The sequence below is a fragment of the Phodopus roborovskii genome, unplaced genomic scaffold (assembly GCF_943737965.1).
Source record: "Phodopus roborovskii unplaced genomic scaffold, PHOROB, whole genome shotgun sequence".
In the NCBI taxonomy this organism is placed as follows: domain Eukaryota; kingdom Metazoa; phylum Chordata; class Mammalia; order Rodentia; family Cricetidae; genus Phodopus; species Phodopus roborovskii.
Window position 1 is genome coordinate 4,594,375 of NW_026126682.1, and position 14,283 is coordinate 4,608,657.

Sequence of the window (14,283 nt, forward strand, 5' to 3'; positions counted from 1 at the left end):
AATTCCATTTTAGGGCTAGATTTATGCTATACTTTACTGTTTTAGTTCCTTGCTATGTTGTGGCTATGTTCAATAAATCTATGTTTGTTTGTTTGTTTGTTTTGTTTTGTTTCTCCAGACATGGTTTTTCTGTATTGCTTTGGAGCTTGTCCTGGAACTAGCTCTGTAGACCAGGCTGGCCTCAAACTCACAGAGATCTTCCTGCCTCTGCCTCCCAAGTGCTGGGATTAAAGGCGCCTGGCAATAAATCTATGTTTTAAGGCATTTTTCATAGATGGCTGATATTTTGATCTCCCTCTCTCTTTCTTTGCTCTGACATACCTACATATATGCATAAACACATGTGCGTGCACACACACACACACACACACACACACACACACATATACACACACACACATTTTTCATTCTCTCCTTCCATTACTGTGGTACATGGTAATTGAGATGACTGTTGTGTTTCTCCCACCAGTGTTCATCCCACTACTTGGGAGGCAAAGAACAGATGACTTCATAGTGGTCCTTGTTTCTATGTCATTTCGTATCACAGAGAAGAAAGCTGTTGGTGGGTGCTGGAGGGCTACGGATGAAACTACCCAGGGAGTATCATTGGCACCATAGACCATGGCAGATCCCTGCAAACACTCATGTGTGAGTGTGTGTGTATGTATGTGTATGGGCCTGTGCAAAAAAAAAAAATACTCTAGAGTTATGTAGCTTTATCTTCTAGACACAGAAGAGTGAGTAAAGGCTAACCCCATGGGAATTTGTTTCCTAAAAGTGCAGTAGATTTGGTACATGCCAGCCATTCACCATGAAGTTTTATTCAGTGATATTCCTGAGTTGTTGTTTCTTCTTCTTCTCCTCCTCCTCCTTCTCCTCCTTCTTCTTCTTCATCTTCTTTTTTCTTTTCTTCCTGCAAATGCTGGAGATATCTCCTCAATGTATGTGATCTTAATTCTTAGGCACCTCCAGTGTAGTAAACAGAGGAAATAACAAAATCAAAGAAAAAGACAGAATAGAGTGGGCCAAAATAAATCATGATGTGAGGAACTCACCAATCTGAGTTTTACTCTCTGGAGCTGGCCCATTTCTGGAGTCGCCTCCAGGACAGATTGTGACCTAGCTGGCAGATGCCACTCTTACTTACAAGTTTGCTGTTGAAATGACCGGTTTTGGGGTTCAACCAACTAATTATTCATTTTAGAGTGAGGTAGCTTAACTGCTCACTCAATTCTTCCTCTGCTCCCCCAATCTTTATTTAGCATTCTCTACTTGCATTGTTCTATGCAGCAAGTCTTTTCTCTGCAAACTCAACCTTTTAAGTTTTTCTCCCAATACGATAATTATGGCTGTTTCCAGATCTTCCATGTGAGGAGAAGGTGGAAGGTAGGAAGTTTTCCTAACACCCTTCTAAATCAAATGTCAAGCCCACTTCGGGAAGAGCTCTCCTCTCATTTCTTCCAGGTCCTTCCTGCCTGGGGAAGAGCATTAGTTTCCCAGTGCTGCTTTACCTGAGGGATTTTGTCCACTGCTTTTCCTGGGGCTCCTTGTGCTCAGGTTTAATTACAGCCCAGTGTTGTTCCCAGGCTACTCAGTATCTTAAATGTCTTCTCTGACCTTCAGAATTATGTGAGTAAGCATTTTCTTGTTCAGGCCTGAAATTAAAGGCTTAGTAATGGGCAGCTAATGGCTAAGATGATTGAGAGACTGATTTATCAGAAGATAGCTCAGGCATAAATAGGTAATGAGGCTGCCTGGCTTCCTGAATGGAGAGATGAGAAAATGGGAGCTGGTGCCAGGGTCAGCACAGTCTGCCTTCCTGCTTGTTTGAATGGGGGGCCACTGGGTAAAGGACCTCAGCATCCAGGAATGGGGGGCCACTGGGGCAAAGGACCTCAGCATCCAGGAAGTCAGAACCTAGGACTGTCAGCACCCCCAGAACTCAGGGGAAACTCTGTAAGGCAGTTTCAGGGCCTCCTAATAAGCCATCTTATTCAACATCTCCACAACATAACCTTTGTCCTTCAGTAGAAAATCACTAAATAAGAGCAGCAGATCATGTTTACATCACTTGTTTAAAAAAACCCACATTACATAGAGTCAACAAAAACTGAAGTTTGACTTGGAAAGCAAGGAGGAGGAAGAAAACAGCAAAACAGAGGAAAAGGGCACTCAGTGGTGTCAAGAAACATCTCTACAAGGACCTTGGCATATTGTCTACCGCAAAGTAGATACTCAATAAGCTTGGTCTCTGCCCCTACCTTTTAAATAAAATGGCAAAGATTTAAATTTCCATACTATTTACCAGAGTTCCTCATGTGACTCCATGTCAAGAAACATCTCTACAGAGACCTTGTCATATATTCTACTGCAAAGTAGACACTCTATAAGCTTGGTCTCTGCTCATTTTTTTTTTTTAAATAAAATGGCAAAGATTTGAATTTCCATGTTATTTACCAGAGTTCCTTATGCGACTCCTCAACATAGCCAGTTCCCACCTCCCTTTTCCTTCTGCTCCTTAAGTAAAAACTTTAAAAACTTCTGTTGCTTTGGTTGAACTCAACAGAGTTTAGGTAGAAAATTTTCAGGAGAACATATATGTTAGTTGTAAGAAACACTTGAGAGAGTTGAATGTATTCTAATCTTGTAATCTCAGCATGGATAAAGCAGGAATATTGCCGTGAACTTGAAGTTAGCCTGCCCTACATAGTAATTTCAAAGCCAGTTAAGGCTAGACAGTGAAACTCTCTCAAGAAAACAAAAAAAGTTATATTTAGTTAATCAGTAAGTAGATGTGGATCTTCAGTTTCCAGAGGTGAACTTTTGTTATTGTTGTCCCATAAATAACAAAGGAAAGGGATGGGAAATTCTGTATATGAATGTCTATTACCACAAAGACCTTCATATCCACTTCTTAGTGCTCTTAGGATACACTGCATTTCTTAGTTGAGTTTAGAATGCTGACTTTTAATCTGGCCAAGCCTTAGATGCAGGTGGTACCACTGTCAAATGTCATCCTAGTTCACTGTGAACCAAATAAACCAGAGTCTCAGATCCAGAGCACAGGCTTTCATGCATTCATGAAAGTGTTTTTTGTTTTGTTTGTTTGTTTGTGTTAGCAAGGTCAGCGTATGGCCAGCATTGAGACATTCCTCCATGGCTGCACTTTAGGGCTGACCTCCCACAATCATTTACACTATCAAAGTACATTCCAGCATTTCTCATGATGTTCTTGTGGTGACTGGACCTGAGTTTTGTGTCTTTGTCAGTGCTTTACATGGTGTGTTTATCTTGTTTTCCAAGTCTGAGGAACACCAAGTCATCTATCCTGCCGAGGGCGAGCTGGTGTTGTGGCCCACACGATTATGGCGCATACATGGATTCTGCAATCATTTGGTAGCTTTTGATTATGAGTTTTTGGGGGTAGAGGGTGCAAGGACCACATCTCACTCATTTTTGTATCCCAAGGGCTGCACTGTGGTTAAAACTCTCAAGGCTACATGGACCCACTGCCTTGTAACAAGTTCGCAGAGTGTACGTTATTGCTTCTGCTCTTTTGCAGATAGACACTTTTAGGTCAGAGACTCTGAAAGACTCATTCTAGTCTATTCATTTGTAAGTGAAAGACCCAGGATTCCAACCCAGATTAGCTCTTTGAAGTTCCTTCTCAAGAGCATGTTTGTAGTTGTTGGTTTTGTTTCATTTTGTACTAAGTGACCTACTGGCAGGCACTGTTTTGCAGATGGCTGAATTTAAAGAACAGTTTGGTTAAAGATAATGTGTAAGTTAGATACAGTACATGACAGTGCTCATGAAAACTATGGGCATGATTGAGTTGGCCAGACATAAAACAGAGCTGTATTTATTAGAGAGTCATCGATACAGAAATATGAATACTATCATTTATTCGTTATGCATGTTGTGTTAGCATGCTCTCCAGCTAATACCTTGTAGCACAATTCTTCACAAGATGGTGGTATATCTTAGCTGCCAGGCTACTCTTAACTCATGTGGCATAGGATTCTTGGTGAATCCGAGTTTTAGTCTCAGTCCTCTGACTAAAGTTTAATTGAGGCCATGGGGCAATGAGTAGGGTGGCAGAGAGGCCATTATTTAAGGTGCCAAAACAGGGCTTATATGTACAAGTGTTACTTGCTATTGGTAGTTTGTCTGTTATTAAAGCTGAAGATCTTAGACTTCCAGGAATCCCTTCTGTGTTGGCAGACAAGTGACACAGTATTCAGGAAGCAAGAGTCACTAAAGGTTCTGCTGTATACTTAAATTCTTCTTTTTAATAATGTTAGTTACGTTTACAGTTGCATTGCATAATACAAATCTGTTACTAGTTGTTGATTTGTTTTTAGGTTGAAGTTGAGAACCTTTGATTTGTCAAATTTATGATTTTACCACTAGAGTCAGTGTACTTTTTTTAAAGTCACTAATAAGGCAATCTTGAAAAATTAATTTTTAACCTCTAGCATATATGGGTTGTCTCTGGTTTGCTGACTCTAGACTGTGTCAAGAGAAAAGGACAGGCTGCCAAGAAGCTGAATTTGTAGGGAACGTGGTGTTATATTAACTTTGTATTTAAATTTTGGCTGTTTCTGTGCATAATAAGCAGGTCTCAATCTGGGGATCATATCAAGTTCTATAGGTCCTACAATTATGATTCATTTTTGAAATTAGAAATTGAAATTAACCTTATGTAATTTCACTGTTTTATTAAGATTTCTTACCATCTGGATAGTTTGAAAAAGTATTACTGCATTTCCCTTCTCCATCCTTTGTTTCCTAACTTCTATACATTGTTAGTCATATATTTCATGCCTATGTCATCTTTACATTGAAAAAGTTATTCATTTTTTTTTATTTTTAACTGTAATTCTCAGTGTCTAAGCTTGTAATTAGTCTGGTCTTAGAACGTGTTTGGTGTGTCAAATGAGGTAATACTGACTTTCCTAATAAAAACGGAGTTCTAAAACAGAAGTCCAAATCTTATTATTCATGTTTAATTTCCTTTCTGTAGCCTCTAAAATAGGCGACTGAGAGCTCTCTCATGTCTCTAAAGATGTTCCTGTCATAATAAGCACTGGCCAGAAATCATGAAAGCCTTCATATACCTCCCAAACCACAGAATGACAGCAAAGAGCTGACATATGGTGGAGAGGCCTTCTGGGAGCGAGATGCCGGGCCTGCCACCAACTGGTGCACTTGGAAATGACTTTTGCTCATACATGCCTCATAGTTTCTATTTGTAAAATAAAAGCATCCTATTATTGAGTTCTAAGAATCTTTTCAATGTTTAAAATAAGAAATGAAGTACTGGGGATTTAGGTAGTAGATTTTGCAAAGCCCTGATTCAGTCTGCAGCAACACCAGAGGAAGAAAGGAAGAAAAAAAGCCAACCACAAACAAAACATAATTTGTTTTTACATAATAATTTGAAGAAGTGAATTTTTATAAAATTTTATTTCCAAGTATCCTTCGGGTATAGTCATTATAATTGTCATCGTTTTCTTCTTTCTTCTCCTCCCTTTTCTCTTCTGCTTATCCTCCTTCTACTTCTCTTCCTCCTCTTTGGTGAGGAAGGCATGTTGGATGTTGAGCCCATACCCTTGTTCGCTCGTCAGGAGAATGCATTTATTCACTAAGCCACATACAGGACCTCTGCTATTCCTATCTTTTTATCTTCAATGTAAAGCTACTAAGTTGATAGTCCTGTACCACACTAGTCTTCTCAAACACTTTTTCTTTCAAGTTTAGAAATCAAAGATTAAGTTTAAAGTTGAGGATGATCCTGCCTCACATTGGTACTTATAACTCAACAGAGTTACAAGCTGGACTGTTGATGCCATAGCAATCCAGTGTAATCTACTTAATGCCTTACTTCTGCAGAATAACCCCAGGAAGTACCTGTTTCTTCTCTTGGGACTAGTTATATACTAGGCATATGACGTCAGCTCCTGAGCACTAGAACACCACACTGAACCCAAAGAAATTATGCTTGCACATGTTTTACTTCAAGTTTGGTTTGCTGGCATTGTGGCTGGATGACGTTTGACTCTGTTTCTCAAAGTTTCATGAGCTGGATATATGGCCCCCACACTAGTGGTATGAAATGTGGGGCCTAGTGGGAGCTATTTAGGTCATAAACATAGTGTGGCCAGATTCATGTTAGTTCTCATGAGAGTGTTTTGTTTTGTTTTGTTTTTGAGACAGGGTCTAACTTTCAGCTCTGGCTAACCTGGAACTTGCTTGTAGACCAGGCTGGCCCCAAACCCACAGAGATCCACTTGGGTTGGTTTCCTAATCCCAAGTGTTTGGGTTAAAGTCCTATGCCATCATGTCATGCCTGACCCATGGGGGTGGGGTCTCTGTGAAATGAGGCTGTCCTATACCTTTGACCCCCTTCTGCATGTTGCAGGCTCATTTCCTGACTCTTCACCATGTCCACAGCTCAGGACTCTTGAGGACACAGGTGTCAGGACATTTGGGCTTTTCACCCATCAGAACTGTGAACAACATAAACCTGTATTTTTATCTATTTCCTAGTGTCTTGTGTTTTGTTATAACAACACGAGACAGACCAATAGTTCCTGAAGGCCTGCCTGTAGAATTTGATCCTTGTGATCTCGCAAGTGTCAGTCCTACTATTCTGGACGCCTTGATTTTAACCCAGCCATGAAGGAAAATGATGTGTAACACTGGTTCAGTGAACCCAGTGGAGCTGTTTTCTAACTGTTTGAAAGCAGTGTGAAGGACTGTATCAGTTCTCTATTGCGAGTATAACACATTTCTCAAAACTTAGTGTCTTAAAACAATAAGAAATACATAGTTGTATAGTTCTGGGGGATCTTATAAAGCTAATTGGAAAGTATCGTCTGTACTGCATTCCTTCATGAGGCTTTTCTTTTCAAAACATTTTCAAGTATACACAGAGGTCAAAGAGTAAATTGACTTCTCCTTCTGCTCTCTGGGTCCCAGAGATTAGACTCCAGTTGCCAAGCTCAGCAGCACTTAAACTACTGCTATCTTATTGGCTCAACCTTTTGGAGGCTGCTTGTATTCTCTGGTTACCCCACCAACCTTATATGGCTCTGTGGCCTTCTTGCCTCCCTCTTATAAAGACAGGTGTTATCAGACAGAACCCACCCATGTGATTCAGGATATCCCCCCCCCCCATTAAGTCTCCAATTCAGTCATTGTTTCTCATCATCCCTCTTTGTAAGACAATATGTTCACAGTCCTGGGATAACAAGATGGACCTTGTACAGGCCTGTTCTTCTAGATGCCTTCTAGTTATTGCTGTTGCCTCATTGAAGTCACTGCATCAGAAAGGTCTCCCAAGACCACCTTAGGATCCCCATCCATTCTGGTAATTTTGATTACATTGCCTAATTTTATTAACTCTGAAAAGGGTGGATTTACTTTCTAAACTTATTTTTTTAATCAAATTAATATCCACTTTCTGTCTCCTTCTAGAAGAATAGAAATGTGGTTAATCTAACTCCTTCCCATTACTTGGTAGGAGAAATTTGTCCAGTTGATCATTGTGAATATAATCCATGAAACCACTGTATATTAGAATTGCATTAAGTAATACACACTTTAAAAAACTGAACCTTAGTTAAAATAAGCTTTCCTTGTACTTTCTTTGAATTTAAGTGTCTCCTTGGAACCCAGTTGAGGCCCATAAAATTAAAAAAAAAGCAGAAAAGGGAACTGTAATACAAATTATGTAAAAATCAGACTGAATTATTCTGTGCAAAATAAATGGTACTAGAGAACATTATGTTAACTGAGGTAAGCCAGACAGAAAGACAAGAACTTCATATTGTGTTTCTCTCATATGGCAGTTTAAATAGTCTGGGAGAGGAGGAGGAGGACGAGAAAGAGAAGGAAGAGGAATAATAGTAATTATTAGAGGCTAGGAAGAGGAGTGAAAAGAAGTGGGAAGCTGTATAACAGGTACCAAAACACATTTGATGGAGTAATGAGCTCCAGTACTCTATTGCACGGTAGGATGATGACAGTTCACAGTAAGCTGTTATAAAGAGAAAAGCTCAGAGGCCCCACATACTAAGAAATGGTAAGGAAGCTGAGACGCTAATCACCCAATAAGTTTTTGTAAGTATTTTGAAATACTACATTATATCTCGTACAGATATACAATAGACATGTACTTATTAACAAGGAGAAAATAATTAGAATATTTTTGCTAAAGATAATGGTAGCATTACCTTGGTCTGAGCCATCATCCTGATGTGGCCTGTTCAGCACAGATTTACGGTGTAGCATTTCTAACTCAGAGACTGAGATGAATGCTGTGATAGTCACACAAGGGTCTGGGGAAAGTGGAGGAGGGAAAGGTTCATTTTAATCGAGACATCAAAATTCTGGTAAATAGGGATTCCCTGATCCTGTTCCCAAAACATGGTCTTAACTTTAGGAAACCCCAAGAGCTTTTAGGCAGGGAGAATACTATCTATTGACATGGCATTAAGAGCATTCAGGCTTAATGGGAAGCTGGTATGTCAGTAAGCAGGTAATTTGTAGTTGTATCACTGTATACTTATGCATCTAAGTGATTAATAAAACAGCCTCTAGTAGCCATTCAGGTAATACTGAGTGGGTACCCGGTGTGGCCATCACTGAGTCTGTGATCTCACCCTGACCTGCAGTGAGGAGAAGGAGATGAAGACTTGATGGGAGAGAGGTGTCCTGGATCGAATTGTGTTCCCAGAAAAAATTCCTGTTTTGGAGCTATCACTCGCAGTGTGATTGTACATGAAGACAGGGCTTTAAAGAGGAGGTTAAGGTTAATGATGTTGTCAGCCTGGGTCACTAATCCAAGAGAACTCATAGCCTCAGAAGGGGAAGTGACAGAGTACGCACAAAGACTGTGTGAGGACACGGTGAGGCCTAGCAAGAAATCGAGTCTGCCAACCTTTGTCTGTGGACATCTGTCCTCCTGAATTGTGAATGCAAACATCTCTGCTGTTTAGGCCACCCCATCTGTGGTCTTCTATTAGGGCCTCTGTGACAGAGTCTAGGAAGGTTGCTGACCTGAGTCCAGAAGTTCAGATAGGGTTGTTTTCAGGAAACTGCCCAGGTCAACAGTCTGGTTCACAAAAGCTTTCAGTGGAAGAAGTGACTAAGAGGGTTCATTGGACCAGTGTTACACATCATTTTCCTCCATGGCTGGGTTAAAATCAAGGCGTGCAGAATAGTAGGACTGACACTTGCGAGATCACAAGGATCAAATTCTACAGGCAGGCCTTCAGGAACTATTGGTCTGTCTCGTGTTGTTATAACAAAACACAAGACACTAGGAAATAGATAAAAATACAGATTTATGTTGTTCACAGTTCTGATGGGTGAAAAGCCCAAATGTCCTGACACCTGTGTCCTCAAGAGTCCTGAGCTGTGGACATGGTGAAGAGTCAGGAAATGAGCCTGCAACATGCAGAAGGGGGTCAAAGGTATAGGACAGCCTCATTTCACAGAGACCCCACCCCCATGGGTCAGGCATGACATGATGGCATAGGGCTTTAACCCAAACACTTGGGATTAGGACACCAACCCAAGTGGATCTCTGTGGGTTTGGGGCCAGCCTGGTCTACAAGCAAGTTCCAGGTTAGCCAGAGCTGAAAGTTAGACCCTGTCTCAAAAACAAAACAAAACAAAACACTCTCATGAGAACTAACATGGATCTGGCCACACTATGTTTATGACCTAAATAGCTCCCACTAGGCCCCACATTTCATACCACTAGTGTGGGGGCCATATATCCAGCTCATGAAACTTTGAGAAACAGAGTCAAATGTCATCCAGCCACAATGCCAGCAAACCAAACTTGAAGTAAAACATGTGCAAGCATAATTTCTTTGGGTTCAGTGTGGTGTTCTAGTGCTCAGGAGCTGACGTCATATGCCTAGTATATAACTAGTCCCAAGAGAAGAAACAGGTACTTCCTGGGGTTATTCTGCAGAAGTAAGGCATTAAGTAGATTACACTGGATTGCTATGGCATCAACAGTCCATCTTATAACTCTGTTGAGTTATAAGTACCAATGTGAGGCAGGATCATTCTCAGCTGTAAACATAAGGGTGTCTGAGCACTTGTCTTCCAGGTTAGAGGGTTGTTACTACAGCAGCTGCTAAGCAGGATTCTGTAGGCTGAGTCCTTTCAGATACTGTTCAATAGGTGAATGATTTGGTTCCAGAAGGCTTTTGTTACTTTTAGTCTTTCCCCAGCACTGAATGTGAAGTCTATGGCTGGCTGCGGCCCCTCTGATGCCCCTTCCCATGATGTTGCCTCTCAGGGACCAGCAGCACTGTCCACCTCATTTACTATACGATGCAGCTGTGTTGTTTTTAGCTCTAAAATAATGTTCATTGTTCCTCCTCATAATCGCAATTATACACACTTATTTTAGGAAGTTAGGCACATATGCAAAACAAACAAACAAAAAGCAAATAAAAAAAAGAGTACACAAACATACAGAACAAAACAATAAAAATCTGGAAATTCGTAGTCTGTTGTTTAGAGATAGCCACTATTGGTATTGGGGAGTGAAATGGAACAGGCTATTTTGTTTCTGTAACACAAAAAATAAATGACCCAGACATAGAAATAGGGGTTAAAACTTCAAGCTGAAAGTCAGACAAAGTAGTAAGCCCCAGATTGTTGCTTCTCCTCATTGTGGCTGGAGAATCCTGAGACTCCAAAGTCTTCCTATCCTCCTTAATACTGAGCTGGATAGTGAATGCCTACTATTGAACACTGAAGACCCTGCTTCTATCTGTTATATGCCTCTAGTGCTGGGATTAAAGACGTGAGCTATTTAGACTGATCCAATCTTATGTATCCCTGGATGGCCTTGAACTCAGGGAGATCTGTCTACCTCTTAATCCTGAGTCACACCACCTACTGATCTCTATGGCTTGTGGCTGACTACTTTCTGAATCCTCAGGCAAGCTTTAATAAATCATAAATATCACCACAGTGATCATTCAGTATGCAGATATTAACATGATCAATATGTACTTTTAGAGCCCCTTCTGCCAGAGATCCTAGGATGGCATGGTAAACAGTGACTATTTTTATCATAGAAACATTTGGGGGATGATATTCTTGGTACATACAAAGGCATAAGTTTGCTATTAGAAATACATGGCAGCTTCTGTGAAATTAGGTTTCACAGTTTAGAACTGTCATGCTATTTTTAAAGGATATATTAGAGGTTTGATGAAAAAGGATTTTTTAATTTTAGTTCAAATGTCTCCCCATAAATACATAATATTTGCAGTATTATTTTACTCCTGAATAAGTACAGTTTCCCATTTGAAGCTTAGCTTAAAAAAAGAAAAGCTTTACTTTAAAAGAGCTGCTCATAGATTAGGTGTAGATGGAGTTTCTCTGTGTCTTGATAGGTGCTTCCAAATAACCAGCCTGAAACTTAATATTAATTATAAGTGCATTGCCAATAGCTTAGGCTTATTACTAACTAGCAATTACATTTAAATTAACCCATAATTCTTATGTCTTGTTACCTCATATTGTACACATCCTGCTTCCTCTGCTTCTGGCTGTTGACTCCTCTGACTCTGTCTCTTCTTTCCAGAATCCTCTTTGTTTGGCTGTCCTACCTGTGTTTCCTGTCTAGCTACTGGCCAGTTATCTTTTTACTAAATAGAGTGTCAAATCCTCACAGTGGAGTTCCACAGCAACTAGGGAATAAGTTTACTGAGATAAAGTTGGATATGCATTATTTTAAGACTTGAGACAAGGCAGAAAAATAGTGCCCTTGTCTCCTTGACCAGATGGTAATTAACTTTGGATTGGTGACTGTTTGCCTTCCAAGAAGGCACACAATTTTGCTTTGCTATGATATCATATATCCTTGTCGAATTGCTTTCTCATTTGTGAAACTATGAGCCTTTCAGAATGACAATAAGAAATATGAAAGAAATAATCACCACAGCTGATTATAAATATGTTCTCCCTTTTTGATATTGCAGCTGACTCATGTGGACAAGGCAAGCTTCCAGGTGGATGCCTTTGGAACATCGTTTATTCTTGATGTCCGGCTAAACCAGTAAGTGCTTGCTGAGTTGTCTTCACTGTAACTATGCTGTCTAGTGACTTCAAGGTGTTAGTGCTGGTAATAATAAGAAATAAATGTGTATTAGGAATCGAATAGCTTTAATAGTTATATAATTTTACAAACATAAGGTAGGAGTTCTTCCAGCATTTTGTATAAGCATATGTATGATGAACTTCCTATGAGTGATAGATTATGAAAATATACTTAAGGCAGTAAAAGTCCTTTTGCTCTCTGTGTGTGTGTGTGTATGTATATGTCATGTGTACATGGTGGGCAGTTGAATGTGGAGGACAGAGGACAGCCTCAGATATCATTCCTTGGGCTCTGTCCACCTTAAATTTACTTATTTTGTGTGTGTGCGCACATGTGTGCATTCACTCACAGGTGCCTACCACAATGCTTGTGTGGAGGTCAGAGGACAAATAGTGGAAATCAGTTCTCACCATGTGGTTCCTCGGGCGTGTTGGCAGCACCTTTGGCTGTTGAGAAAGTCTCATCAACATATTTATTCATGTACACTTTGCCCTACTTTCCCATAGTTTTTGGAGAATTCTAGCGCAAAAACTTTCATTTTCTGAGGAAGAAACACATATGACCATATTTATCAGAACATGAATAAGGAACTTACAATACTTATAGAAAAGTGGATTTCTTTTTTTTAAAAAAGATATTGACATGAAAATAGCCTGGGATCCATAGTAAATGTAGGTGGCCGGTATCTATTTTCTTTAAAATGTTTTCTTTGTTCTTTAATTTCACGCATGTGTACAATGAAACATGGTCATACTTACTTTGTTCTTTCATACCTACTTCCTTGCATATTCCTCATAGCACCTCAACACATCCTTTTTCCAACTTCATGCCCCTCTCTTTTAAATTACCCACTAAACCCAGTTAGTATTGTCCATATGTGCCTGGGTATGGGGCCATCCACTGGAATGTCTCAAAAAATAGTGTCCCTCCCTCAGCAGCTGTTAACTACCAATAACTGCTTAATAGTTGCCTACAGTGTCTATGCTGGAATTTTGACTCGCATGATCTTATGCAAGACTTATGTGAATTCCTGAGAGCTATGCTATGTCTATATCTCAGTCACTGTTCCATGGCTGTCAAGAGATGCCGTGACCAAGGCAACAAAAGAAAGCATTAAATTGGGGTCTGGCTTGCAGTTTCAGAGGTTATCCCATTACCATCAAGGGGAGGAAAGTGGCAGCAGGCATGGATGGCATACTGCTGGAGAAGTAGCTGAGGGTTCTTCATCCTGATCTGCAGGCAGCAGGGGGGGAGAAATGCCTGGTCTGGTGTGAGCTCCTTTGAAACCTCCAAGCCTACTTTCCGTGACACATTTCCTTCAGCAAGGCTACACCTCCTAATCCTTCTCAAGTAGTACCACTCCCTGGTGACTAAGCATTCCACTTTATGGGCCTAATACATGGGGGGTGGTCATCTTTTTCAAATCACCACAGTGCAGAGGACAGCATTTCATAGCATTCTTCCGCACCTCCCAGGTCTTGATTCTTTCTACCTCATCTTCCAAGGTGTTCACTGAGTGCACGTGTATGTAGGGGTGGGGAGTACCCTGTTTAGGACTGGTCACTCAGCCTCATGTTCTCAGCACTTCCACCAGATAGGAAGCTTTCCATTGGTAATTTCCCACTGAAGAAGAAGCTTCTGTGACCAAAGTTAAGAGCAGCCAGGGTCTGTGGGTATAAACACATAAACACAAATGTTTAGAAAGCACTTTAGCGAGGATCACACTGTCAGAAAAGAAATTTCACCTTGTGCAGTGGACCTGAAATCCATCAGAGAGTTGTTGCTTATCCCATAATGCTTGCACCACTATTAGGCACATCTTGCTGGCAGGCTTAGCACTGGCTAAGACCACTGATGCATTTTCTCCACCACTGGCCTATGTAATACCCTCCAACATTAAAAGCTAGCCACCTGGGAGGAACCTTCTTGATCCTGTTTTGGTTTCTGTGTGTCTGGCAGCCAGAGTGTGTGTGTGTTGTTTTCCTCAGTATCCAGTGAATCCTCATAGGTGGTGAGAATAAGAGCATAATTAAATGATAATAACCTGGGGCAATGGACAATAGTCTGGTTGTTTTTTCAGACCTCTGTGGCTTCCGTGGCCAGTAACCTGCAAGGAGGCATGCCATGCCTTGTACTGCTGC

General features: G+C 40.6%; 1 protein-coding gene across 18 annotated transcripts in view; it reads left to right on the top strand.

The window, feature by feature from the left end:
* The window catches only part of Adam22 (ADAM metallopeptidase domain 22), a 207,373-nt gene that overhangs the window by 16,981 nt on the left and 176,109 nt on the right, over positions 1-14,283 (top strand). For all 18 annotated transcript variants that reach the window (XM_051174550.1, XM_051174551.1, XM_051174553.1 and 15 more), the window contains exon 3: positions 12,024-12,100. In XM_051174550.1, the coding sequence (XP_051030507.1) occupies positions 12,024-12,100 (77 nt within the window). The remainder of the gene's footprint in view (positions 1-12,023; positions 12,101-14,283) is intronic.